Below are 14460 nucleotides of genomic sequence, written 5' to 3' on the forward strand. Positions count from 1 at the left end.
ACACACACACACACACACACACACACACACACACAGTCTCTCGCGGCCATCCATGTTCATGGCATGTCTGTCTAAAATAAAGTAAAATCTGTCACAATGAAAACAGTTCTGCTGTATTAGGGGTCATTGATAATCATACACACATATGTATGCACACACACACACAGCGCTTTTGATATCCATGAACACTCTGACACTTTGGAAAAGATAATGATTGTCACCTTTTCATTCTTTCTGTCATTGTGTAAAACACAGCAAAGACCTCTATTTGTGATCTAAGTACCCATCAGGTGTTGACAACTGTGAGGCAAAACAGATAGCGAAGGTGTGCTGCTACTTGATCTGTCAACGTCTTTAACACTCTCAGCTTTCACAAACACCTCGTCATGTGAGCACAGGTTCACGCACAGGCACGTACATACACGTGCACACACACACGCACACACACACACACGCACACACACACACACACACACACACACACACACACACACACACACACACACACACACACACACACACACACACACACACACACACACACACACACACACACACACACACACACACACAGAGGGGGGCCTGAGGGTAGGGGGGCCTGAAAAGGTGGGAGGAGGCTTGAAAAGTTTCCTATAGTTTGCTGCACCATCTGTCTCATCAGTCACACACCTGCGTCTGCAGTTGTCACCAAGGAGACGGGTGTGAATGAAACATGGAGAGATAGAGAGATAGAGAGATAGAGAGAGAGAGAGAGAGAGAGAGAGAGAGAGAGAGAGAGAGAGAGAGAGAGAGAGAGAGAGAGAGAGAGAGAGAGACAGAGACAGAGACAGAGACAGAGACAGTAGACAGAGATGGGGGGTGTAGAATTAGGGATAGAAAGAGAAATAAGAAGAGGGTTGGAAAGAGGGATGGAGAAGGCAGCCACACAATTTATGTAAAAGAGAAAAGGGAAAAGAGAAAGTAAGAAGCCAGAAAATGAGAAAATAACAATTAGGATAATACAGATGACTAAATAAAAGTAATGTTGAAAGTAAAAACTAAAATAAGTTGTAGACAGAGATATTTGAGAGTCCAAATGGAAGTACTATTGGCATTACAAGAGGGTATTATGGGCATCATTATATTATAAAGGGGCGAGACGGCAGGACCCATGTACCCATGTGGGAAACTGAGAAAATGCCAGGACCAGAAACACAGCATCACCACACACACACACACACACACACACACACACACACGCACACACGCACACACGCGCACACACGCGCACACGCACACACACCTGGTATGCTTTCAAAGTCAACAGGTGATCTATGAAGACGGCAAAGAGGTTGTAGCGGTAGTGTGTGTATGTGTCTGTGTGCGTGTCTCTAGTGTGTGCCTGTATACACCCTCTGGGCTCCATCCTCTGCAATGATCCATCTTCTTAATTAATTGAGCCAGGAACACAGGACACAGGACCATGCAACGCCACTGACAGATGGATACAACCCCAGGAATTGTCTGCCACCAGAAGCCAACTTTCTTTGGCAGAGTTATTTTTCTATCACCCCTCCTCTCCTCTCTCCCTTCCTCACTCCCTCTCTCCCTTTCTCCACTTCTCCTTACGTAACATGTGTCAGACAGGCCATGAACGCTTCCACTCCTCTCCTCCCCTATTCTCCTTTCTCTCTCTTTTTCTTTCATAGCATGTGTCAAGCTGGCCATGAAAGATTCTTCCTAGTGTGGAGTGGTGTGATGGTGCTAGTCCTGTTAGATTAATGAATACCTACGTGGCCAATACAATATGCATGAGAAGCACAAGATGCATCCAGTGGAAAATTCCGTTGGGGGGATTTGGCTTATAAAAATTTCACACTCATCAATAAAAGTGGTGCCCAAATGCTTCCGCCTGGTTATTGCCATGCTCTTACGGCACATTAAAGAACACATCCATATAAATGCACAGCTTTTATTTTAAAGCCCGGTGTAACATTTTAGGGGAACGTTTCAAGTCGACCGGGACAGGGAAATGGCATAAAGGATTTATCATTTGTTTTCAGAGCCTGATCAAGAAGTGTGAACACGTAGCAGAGCACTTAAGAGAACAGGGCTGCAAATGTATTTTCTTTTGGATCCTTTGCTTTGAGGAGAAGCCTATTCTTTAAGGAACACATCCATCATCCATTAATTTCCTGGAGAAAGCAATCAAAAAGAGAAGACAAAACCACTCTCTGAAAAATAGCTTTTTGATTGGTGATGTGGCAGCTGCAAATCAGTGAACAGGGGAGATACCTTCTCTCTCCTGTCATATCTTTCTTCCTTTCTTTCTTTCTTTCTTTCTTTCTTTCTTTCTTTCTTTCTTTCTTTCTTTCTTTCTTTCTTTCTTTCTTTCTTTCTTTCTTTCTTTCTTTCTTTCTTTCTTTCTTTCTTTCTTTCTTTCTGTCTGTCTTTCTCTCAAACCCGGCCTTTCACTCTCCATTCCGACACACATACTGTACATACATCTGCATAATACATACACAAAACAACCACTTCTCTCCCCTGCCCATGCCCCATCTATTAGCCTAACTCCCCCTCCACCATCTCTTCTGCTTTCCACTATTACAGTGCAGTCCACTGGATATGAAGCATCTCTCAGAGGTGGCTGGTAATGTGATGAAAAAGGGGAGACAAGGAGGGGCAATGAGGCGCTGTCTGCTTGGCTGGGTGGAGAGGAAAGAGAGGGGGACGCGTTTCTCTGTGTGTGCGTTTGTGCGTGTGTGTGTGTGCACGTGTGTGCGCGCTCGCGCGCGCGCGGGCGTGCGTGCGTGCGTGCGTGCGTGCGTGCGTGCGTGCGTGCGTGCGTGCGTGCGTGCGTGCGTGCGTGCATGTGTGTACGTGGCTGGGGGAACTGCATCAGAGGGTTTTATCCAAGGGTAAGGAAAGTACACGGGGAGGACAAAGGTCTAATGAAGACACTGGCGGTGGAGGAGGTGTGTGTGTGTGTGTGTGTGTGTGTGTGGGGGGGGTAATTTGCATTGGTGCTTTCCTCTTGAGTAGCCAAGGTTATTAGGCTGCATCTTTAGGGACACACGCACACACGCACGCACGCACGCACGCACGGGCGCATGCACGCACGGGCGCATGCACGCACGCACGCGCACACGCACACGCACACACACACACAGAAACAAACACACGCGCGCACACACACACACGCACACACACACACACACACACACACACACACACACACACACACACACACACACACACAGTCTCTCGCGACCATCCATGTTCATGGCGTGTCTGTCTAAAATAAAATGAAAACAGTTCTGCTGTATTAGGGGTCATTGATAATCATACACACACATGCATGCACCCATGCAGCGCTTTTGATATCCATGAACACTCTGAAAACCCCTCAGACTAACCTCCAACATCTGACACTTTGGAAAAGATAATGATTGTCACCTTTTCATTCCTTCTGTCATTATGTAAAACACAGCAAACAGCTCTATTTGTGATCCAAGTACCCATCAGGTGTCGACAACTGTGAGCCAAAACAGACAGCCAAGGTGTGCTGCTACCTGATCTGTAAACCTCTTTAACACTTTCAGCTTTCACAAACACCTCGTCATGTGAGCACAGGGTTCACGCACATGCACGCACATACACGTGTGCACACACGCGCACACACACACACACACACACACACACACACACACACACACACACACACACACACACACACACACACACACACACACACACACACACACACACACACACACACACACACACACACACACACACACACACAATATGACCTTGGAAGGGAATAGAATGTGGTATGCACTGAGCTATGTTTGATGGGACACCCATCAGTCAAGCTGACAAGTCTGACCTGGACACTCACAGGATGCGACGTGCTCAGAGTCGTGTGAAAGACATGCACAGCGAGAGGACAGCAGATAATATGACTGATGCAGTAATGGACATTCAGTGAGCCAGCCACAAGCATGCACACACGCACGCACACACGCACGCACACACGCACGCCTGCACAAACACACAAAGAAATAAACACAGATGATTCGGCTGCTCTTGTAATGGACATTCACTTACCCAGCCAAATATACACACACCAATCTTCTACACAAACAAATGCTGTATTTTTCACAGGCAGCCAAACACTGGAACACAAACAGCCAGAGAGACAGAGGCGGTGACTGACACACAACCCTTATCTTAACCACACACAGACACACACATGTGCACTCTCTCTCCACCATATCTTCTCTCCTCTCCTCTTCTCTCTCTCTCTTATCAAGGCAACACACTCCCTGACCAACCTTTCCCTTCCTTCGCCTGCAATAACACCCCTAGTCATCATACATTAACCTTATGCATGGGCTTAGCTTGCTGTCTAATCAATACAGTTTAAAAAACACTATTGCCCTTCACGTCAATTGTTCTTTCTGGGAGAAAGTCACTGTTGTTCGATGTTCATTATTGAGTTACCTGAGCAATTGACTGTTATCTGTTTTTTTTATAACTTTTGCAAAATCATCACCATCAAAGTGTTTTAACCCTGTGAGACCTGAACCATGAAAGCAATGAGAGAAAATTCTATTTTTTTGGAATTTGCTTCAATATTGGTCCCTTATAAGAAATGTCAACATTTTTTTTCAAAATTTTGTTAAGGTCACTGAGATATTTAATGCATCATATATGATGCATCAGGCTTTAAAGAAATGAAAATTCCAATTTCATGACCATTGAAAAATGACTTTTAATGCATTTACAACTTTTTTTAAATTTAAAAAAGATGTCAGACAATTTAATTTGAGGATTATCTTTAAATATTTAGTGAGATCCTGCCATTTTTTTTTAGCCTATCCTTGTTTTAGCAGGACCATATTTTACATTTCCCACAGCCTGGTTGGGTAATTTTTTTTTAAATCTATGTAAAAACATAGCTGATCGAATGCTTACGTAACAACCTATTGATGAGTGTAATATAGATCATCATTCATTTTTGATGTGGAATTTGAATATATGGGTCCATTACTACAATTGGACCATTTCTCCATTCACTTCAATGCATTTTTTACGAGATCATAATTTCAACATTTTGCATTACATTTTCAAAATTGCAAGTAAAAACTTTTTCTTAAGGCAATATATTTGTCTTGAAGTAAAACAACTTGTGTGTTTTGTTAAATGATCGTCGTGGTGTGCTTTGTAATCTTCCCTATGGCAAAATGCATTGATGGCTGACTTCCTGCCACCACCGGATGGTGCTTATTTGTTTCATCAGTTTTAGCACGATCTCTCTGCAACACGGTGTAAAAATATAAACTCTTCCTTGCAGAGTTAATTGAGATTAAAAGAGATAATTGCACAAAGCAAGTGTTCAAATTAAAGGATGTAGAGTTATATTTCGGAAATTTGTACACAAACCCTTTGCAATTTGACGACATCTCAGCGTCGGTCAGGGAAACCGCTTCTACCCCATTTTTCTATTTTTCGCCGAGCTGTGGTCAACTTGTTGTTCACCGCTGCTCTCTTGTGGCAGTTTCCGTGTACTGCAGGACGTTTGGAAATGACACGCAGGATGTTTTTGAGATCGATTTTTTTTTTGTGTCAGCGGGGAGAGGGCTTTGAATTTGATGAATCAAACATGATGCGATAGGGTTAATCATAATATGTATTACTTGATAAATTGTTTTTTTTCCACTTCCAGACATTTTAGGTGACTCCATTTGAAATCCAGGCACCCCGAATGTGGTCCCGACCCAAAGGTTAAAAATAGCTATACTACAGTAATGAGGGGCTAGCTATGGTCAATTTTGTAAATGTGTGGACTTCATGCATTTAAGCAACTATTAGTACTCTGTACGTAGATTGATGTTTTAGCATAGCTTAGCACAATTAGCGGAAATAAATGGTCCCTATAGAATTAAATAGCCGTTTAAAAAACTGGTGAATTTTACATTCATACAGTGCTTTATAAGTAGCCAGGTCGTGCCCTCCTAGTGACGCAACACCTACTAGTCAGGTCAAGAGCAATGCAAGTGCTTTCCGAGCTCCATACGTTGTCGGGAAGCAATCAACTTTGAGCAGCTCCAACAGCCTTGGGTAGAGGCGTGTTCAAAGCAGTGACGTGGTTTAAGCAGGGACGTTCTATTGGGACTAAGAAAATGTTTGGTTTAAACTTCTGCACAGCCTTTTCTGGCCTCAACCAGTAGCAAACCAAGGGAGGTGGGTCAACCATGCCGGTTGAGAAATGTTAATTGTTATGCTCTAGGTCAGACCAAGTCTCGGAGAGAATTGAAAGTCGATGATAATCAGGCTACTTTATGTAAGTACATTTGATGATGCTTTTACAGTCTTCCATTGCTATGTTAAATATGGCTGTCAAACTATAGGCATTGCACTCTGAAATAAGGTAGACTGTTCTTTTAATTGACAAATTAAGATTTGGACATTACAATTTTGGTGACAATAAGGCTACAACATATGTGCAAAGGTGTTACGCTCACTCTGTGTTTTCCTTTACTGTATGTAGTATCTCTAGACATGTGACAGATATCCTTGTATTGCATCCAACTGTAGTATCCTGTACATAAAATACAGCACTAGGCTAAAGGTACAGTACTACACATGGGAAGTTTGATCTGTGTGCTCTGCTAGTGTGATTATATGAACCATTTGTTCAACTATGTTTGACAAGCTCAAAATTGGCTGTAATGTGTAACGTGTACATACCGTACATTCACTCTTTTTAGAACTAATTTTAGAAAGAAAAAAAGCAACAAAACATCAAAAACAATTTCATTTTGTCACACACATTAGAGGCGTCATGCTGAACGCTGCAAATGGGCTTTTTAGAAAACGTTGCTTAATTCAGTGCAACTAAAATATCTGGTGCCAACTGTTACATTCATTAAACTGCAGCTGAGAGGAGGAAGAGCTCCTGCGTCAGTCAAGATACCCGAGGGGAGAAAGAGAGAGAGAGAAAGACAATATGGACACATGGAGAGGAAAAATCAGCCATAAACAAATTAGACGGCTGAGTCATACAGTAGTCAGCCCACTTTCCTGGAAGTAAGTGTGATGGATGAAGAAGTATTGATTGACAATTATGCCCTATCTCTGGAGCCCATTCATCCTACACATGCACAGGTGGAAAATGGAACAAAGAGAAGAGAAGAGAAGAGAAGAGAAGAGAAGAGAAGAGAAGAGAAGAGAAGAGAAGAGAAGAGAAGAGAAGAGAAGAGAAGAGAAGAGAAGAGAAGAGAAGAGAAGAGAAGACACAAGGCGCAACACACAAGGCTTGTGTCGAAAAATGTGTATTGCAGACGAAAAGTAACAAAAAAAGTCTATGGATATAAAAATGGAGCAACAGAAGTTTCACATTAGAGGAATGACATACAAATGTCTAATACAACATCAAAAACATTAACCAGTCCTTTCAAAGTCAACTCAAAGATTCTCTATTCTGCATTTAAACCGTCTCTGGTCAAGTTATGACTCATAACAAGCAAAATAGATACAAGCACTTCATTCCTCCCTAAAAATCCAGACGCACTGTCTTTGGAGTAATCTCTTTTTTTGGTGGCGGATGAAGGGGAATAAAAGAAAAAAAAGGGGGGGAAAAAGAAAAAAAGGTGATAGAGTCATAAGCAGCGGAGAGGTGAGAGACAGAAGACGGTTAAGGGAGTGGCTAAGGGTAGAGACAGTAAAAGTACTGACACAGACACACAGTCGATGCAGATGTGAATTGAGACAGAGGAGGTGAAGAGGAGAAGGAAAGAGGGAGACACTGAAAAAAGAAAACTGATAAAAAGTGATAGAGACTGGCAGACAGGCAAATGCAAAAGATAAGACAGTGAGGTGAAGAAGACAGAGAGGAAAGTAAGAATGAAGCATGTTTTTTTCCTTTTCTTCTTGTTTCATTTTATAGGTCGTCATGCGGAAATGGGCCTGTCAGGACAAGACTCACAGAGGTGCAAAACACACACGCACACACACAGACACAGACACAGACACAGACACAGACAGACACAGACACAGACACAGACACAGACACAGAGACACAGAGACACAGACACAGACACAGACACAGACAGACACACAGACACACACAGACACACACACAGACACAGACACACACACACACACACACACACACACACACACACACACACACACACACACACACACACACACACACACACACACACACACACACACACACACACACACAGGCACGCACGCACCCATGCACACACTCCCTCTTTCCTCATTTGGTCTGTCCAGCGATAAGTGAGTCTGATAAACCCATCGACCATGCTTCTCTTCTCCTCCCCAACAGTTAGAAGGAAGCATGTTTAATAGCGCCAATAAGCTACCTCCTCCTGGACGAAGAAAAGCTTTGTTCGTGACCTGAGATGGTGGATCTTGACAGTGACAATGAAACTTCTCTCTAACTGACAGAGCGCTTTCCTTGGTCTGCAGAAGCCGGGTAAGGAGGGAGTTTGATAGCACCACTGAACACATCACTAGTTGACAAAATGTGCTGAGCTTTGCCCGTGCCCGGAAATGAGCAATGCTGCTCAGTAGTGACTACTGAGTACTCCTTAACTCCTTAACTTTCACCTGCAGTCGCAATCTGCTTGGTTTCGTTAAAAAAACGTTGGCTGTGCATTTACTTATTATGAACAGGAATATTGGCTGTACTCTAAATGACACTATAATGAAAACAGCATAAACAAGATATTATGTCATGCAGTATAGTGTATGTGTCCTTGAATACCCTCAACAACTTGAAAAGCTTTGTGAAAGTTTTAATAAAGCACTAATCCCTTTAGCCGCAAAACAAAACAAATAAATGTCTCATATCAATGACTCATATTAAAGTAACTAAATTGTTGCCATTTTAATTTCTTTTGGCTGGCTGGCTACACTTTCTTTAGCGCCCCCTCGTCATCCATGCATCTGAACAATGGGAGTTGCTACATCCTTTCTTTTATGTCTTTCTTTCTTCATAGCAACGCTCCCCTCTTTTCAAGCGTCTTCATCTTGCTGGATGATCTTAAAGCCCCGTGGAAGAGCCGTGGGAGGATCAGAGAGCTACAGGGATTCTCCTGACACTTTGTGCCGAGCTGGCTGGTGGCTGCGTTGCCTTTTTCATGTAGTAGCATCTTGACGATGAGCAAATTAAAGCAGAAAGGCGTGTCCTCCACAGATTAGAAAAGCGCTTATGCTCTGCAGATGCAAGCTGAGCTGGTGTCAGCATGCTGCTCCCAGCCTTCAGGCAGAGCTTTCAGATATGGTGAAGAGCTGTGGATGAGGGTGGTGGGGAGGTGTGTGGGGGGGTGGCAGAGTAATAGTCAGTGGCAAAGTTTTTTTTTTTTGAGGGATGGTAAAGATGTGATGGTGAGGGTGGTGGTGGTGTTGAGGGGTGTGTGGAAGGCAAGATAACCACAGGACATACTAAAGAGATTGACTGCCCACCACATGCCTCCAGGTTAATTGGGGGCTCAAGTCATGACAGTGGAATGATCCCAATTTGTCTTTGTAATTACACCGCGCAAATTGTTTTTAAACTTTAAATTGACTTTATATTAGACCTTCATGACACAACATGGATGATGTGATCTTAGGCCACGTGTCCTTACCTCCAAAGTGGTAGGCTCCTCCCGTGCTGATCTGAATAGGGGTTGTGGTGCGCACTGCTGAGGACTCGTCACCATCGATGGTCAACATGACAGAGTTCTCCTTGGCCAGAAACCGGACGTCATGCCACTCCCCGTCACTCAGCGCTGAACCTGGAAGATCATTTACATATATAGGTTTCAATTTTACTCAATTGCTGTTGTATATTTTCAAAAGAGAAAAGTTGTTGTTTAACACTGTTTACAGAAGTGCATGTAAGATGGAGGATGTGCATAATAGCAATCATTAACATCAACATCAACATCATCATCATCATCATCATCATCATCATCATCATCATCATCATCATCATCATTATCTGGAATACTTATCATAGTTCTCTTCTTCACCATCCTCAACACTGTCATCATCATGATCATAACCATCATCATTCTCCTCCTCCTCCTCCTCCTCCTCATCACCATCACCATCATCATCATCATCATCATCATCATCATCATCATCATAATTTAAAACAGTATGAAAGATGAGGCCCATTGTGCCTCACAGTTTGTCAAAGCAACACAAGACTGTGTTATTTTGCTATAATCCGGGCAGTATTGCCAGGGAACCCAGACAGGGCATGTGGAGAGCTCCAGGAGTGCTACATATAGCCTGCCATAATAATGACATATGAAGTAATGGATTTCATATAAACATTAAAATCAATTATCTTATTTGTCAGCGAACAAGCAAATACATTTACCTTCATTCCAAACCCATACATGGGCCTGTCATTGTAGGTAAGAAATTAAACATCAGATGAATGAAAAAGCAAAAGAAAATTCCACCATTAATTCTGTCTTGATGATAGCTGTGACCATGACATGGCCTGAAGCACACCCAGGGGAGTGAGAGTGTCCAGGGTAGCAGTGGCCATTTTGTCATCACAGAGGGGATCAATATCTTGATGAGCACTAGATTACAGTGTGCTACTCGTGGGGAATTTTATCACCCTTAAGGACAGGGCCCTGGGACACAGGTGAGCACTTCAGCCCAGGCTGCTGATTTGACAGGGACGATCGATGCATCAGCTAGCAACACGTTATTTACTCCAAAACAATCAGGAAAGTAGGCCAACTCAGCCATCATGAAAACACGTACACACGTACACACACACACACACACACACACACACACACACACACACACACACACACACACACACACACACACACACACACACACACACACACACACACACACACACACACACACACACACACACACACCAAAACCATTAGCAGTCATCACACTATTCTCATCTGTAGCTGGCCTGGGCTTGTGGCGACCAGCAATGAACAATTATTTCTATTATGACATAAATCAATGGGCCCATTGAATAGCAACTCCACAACAGCAGCATCAAAACATCCCCACACACCCTCCATCTGACCCAATGCCTCATCACTGGACAGCAACTGTGATAGCACCAAAACACACCACTCAGCCTATCCAGTTGCTGGCCACACCTTCCAGGACACATCACCTCCACTTGGCCTTCCATATAACCCAACATCTCAATATTGGACAACAACTGCAATTCACTGAAAACTCTTTCATCTGTACAGTATAGCCTAGTGCCTCACCATAGAATATGCCTTACCATTGAGCAACAGCTACAGTATAACAGAATCCATGGCCTCCACTTCCCTCCATCTAACCCGATGTCTCCCCACCCACCAGCCCTCTGCCTGACCCATTGAGAGTACAGTACACAGTGGCCTGACCTAATGCCCACACACACTGCCCCTATTCCCACTAGGCTCCCACCAGGCTGACTGTATGCTGACTTGAATGGGCATGGTGCGTTGTGTGTGTGTGTGTGTGTGTGTGTGTGTGTGTGTGTGTGTGTGTGTGTGTGTGCTACTGTCCATCCTCCCACACACATACTGTACACAAATACAGACAAAGACAGCACCAGAGAAAAAAGACTGCTGATATCCATCCCCACCCTCTCCTTCTTGTCCTCTCTCTCTCTGCATGTCTCTTCTTGCTCCTGCTATCCAGTCTTACATGCCGGACTCTGTACCAAGCATCAGAGGAAAAAAACTCCTGTGGGTGTGTAAGTGACAGCCGGATTCCATGTAATCTCACTCTAAGTGGCAAGTGGTTGGGTGTAATACACCTGCCAGAAGCTATTGACCACACATCAGTATCAGATATGTAGATTTTCTTAGATGAGAGTGCTGCTTTACTGGTGGCGGCATCAGTAGGTCAGTTTCATTCACCCTCGGTGCGAGAGTTTTAAGCCATGGAGCAACAGAAAATATGATTTTCGACTGAGCAAAGGACAACTCACCCAAGTCTCCCTGAGGCTAACTGTCCACCTCAACTGAGCTGTGAGACTCATCCACAGTTTTGAGATGAACTGTTCTAGTGCTGCAGGGTCACATGAAAAAATCCACAGTCTGTGAATTTGAGAATAAAAACTTTGCAAAAGAAATTAATAAAACAAACTTGCCTTTCAAGGAGGGATGGTGGTGCTAGGCAAAAAAAACAAAACCAAAATAGAATAAGGATCGGATGACTGCAAACGGCCAGCGCTGCCACATTCAATGAAACAGGAGTTGGGACATGATGCCACAAGATCCCCCAGAATTCTGGGAAAAGTTTCCCCAACCAACCACCAGTCAGGACACCAGCACTTGATTAATGAGGGGATGCCACCCAGTACAACACACACGCGCACACGCACGCACAAACACACACACACACACACACACACACACACACACACACACACACACACACACACACACACACACACACACAGGACAGGAACAGGAACAAGAACAAGAAGCCTCAGGTTTTCTATGAATAATTTCCTGTCGTGTCTACTATCCGGTCCAAACAATCTCCCCTCTTCCCCTTAGTTTTGGCTGAATGGTAAACTTAGAAATATAATGGATGAGGTCCTTGGCCAGAGGAAGGAAGGAACTCATGTTCTTATTTTGCCATCGACTAAATCACGAGGAAGAAAGTTGTCTTTGTTCTTGGCCAGGTGTATAAATTTGACACCACTTTTGTGGCCACAGAGGATTTTTAGAAAGGTTTCTTCCTGTCAAGTCGAAAATATTCTTTAGCAAAAAATAGAAAACGAGCCAAGAAATGCAAACACGGGTAGAATTTGCCCTTAAACTACACATAAAGGACATATCAAAATAAAGACTAAATGAAGCTTATACTGATGTAGCCTCTTACTGCAGATGGTCCCGTCGACAGGCCTTTTCACTCTATGCTGAAAGCTACATCATAACAACATTGCTATGACAATGCAGAGAGTAATAAATGACATATTAAGACTGGGTCATTATAATTTTGGTGACAATAAGGCTTTAACTTATGACAAAGTCTGTCTGACATACAGTATACAGCCATTTGGGTGTTCGGAAGTCTGATCAGCATTTCAGTATATGGTTTTGGCCTGTCTACCAGTGCCCTTTGTTGCTTTATGCACTTTCATGCATTGTCTATTTATCTGGAACATAAGTACATGTTTTTAGATTTGTGTGTAACACTTATTCTAAAAGCCTCATCGTTTGAGCCTTATCGTTTGAGCTGTTTTTTTTCAGCACCATGGACAGCGATGTCAGAAGGAGTGCTGCATGCAGCAGCTAATCGCACACTTGTGCACTTCTGGCACTATGTTTCAATGTGTAGGGCGCTCACGCTGACATTTTGGTAAATTTAGTGCACTGAAAGTGCCCGGATGATGCCCTCACAACGCCCATATCGCAGTGCTTGAACAAGTGTATAATGAACAGCATATAGTGGACTACACTCACCGGCCACTACATTAGGAACACCTGTTACAACTGTTCATTGAGGCAAATTTCTGATCAGCCAATCACATGGTGGCAACTTGATGCATTTGTGCTTGTAGACATGGCCGAGATGATCTGATAGAGTTCAAACCGAGCATTATAATGTGGAAGAAAGGTTATTTAAATGACTTTTAACATGGCATGGCTGTGGGTGCCGAAGGTCCTGATTTGAGAATTTCAGACATGGCTGATCTACTGGGATATTCACACACAACCATCTCTAGGGTTTACAAAGAATGGTACGAAAAAGAATAAAATGTAGCTATTCTGTGGGCAAAAAAGGCTTGTTGATGGCAGAGGTCAGAGCAGAATACTGGTTATATACTGGTTTGAGCTGATACAAAGGCAACATCAAGTAAAAAAAACCACTCATTACATTCCTCTTTTCCACATCCCACTTCTCTCTCCACCATATCTTCTCTCTCTCTCTCTCTCTCTCTCTCTCTCTCTCTCTCTCTCTCTCTCTCTCTCTCTCCCTCTCTCCTCTCTCTCTCTCTCTCTTCTCTCTCTCTCCTCTCTCTCTCTCTCTCTCTCTCTCTCTCTCTCTCTCTCTCTCTCTCTCTCTCTCTCTCATCCCCCAGGGAGTCTGGCTTCCTCCTTGGCTGGTCCAAATAGCCCATCAGAGCTGCTACACGGCTTCACCTCTTCCTGCTGGTCCATTTAGAAAGAAAAAGACAAGACTATTTTTCTTCACCAGTGATGAAGTGGCTACTGACCAGAAATACTTCATGTCAAACACCTAACACAAACACAAACACACACGCCTGCCGTGGTGCTTAGGGCCTGTTCTGCTCCCTTACTGCAGAAACACAAACACCTGATGGACATCTAAACATCTAAGACATGAGACATGACAGAGTGGTGTTCAATAACACACACACACAAATGCAACCCCTCCCACACACACACACGGGTGGGAGACATGTTAGACATCCTTGTTTTTTGA

The 14460-nt window shown here is 43.5% G+C and overlaps 1 protein-coding gene across 1 annotated transcript in view; it reads right to left on the bottom strand.

Annotated features, from left to right (window-relative positions):
• LOC134455315 (contactin-associated protein-like 2) overlaps positions 1-14460 on the bottom strand; it is a 183021-nt gene that overhangs the window by 136635 nt on the left and 31926 nt on the right. Inside the window, exon 7 of the mRNA XM_063206336.1 lies at positions 9651-9800. Coding sequence (XP_063062406.1) covers positions 9651-9800 — 150 coding nt within the window. The remainder of the gene's footprint in view (positions 1-9650; positions 9801-14460) is intronic.

Source organism: Engraulis encrasicolus, chromosome 9, assembly GCF_034702125.1.
Source record: "Engraulis encrasicolus isolate BLACKSEA-1 chromosome 9, IST_EnEncr_1.0, whole genome shotgun sequence".
NCBI lineage: Eukaryota > Metazoa > Chordata > Actinopteri > Clupeiformes > Engraulidae > Engraulis > Engraulis encrasicolus.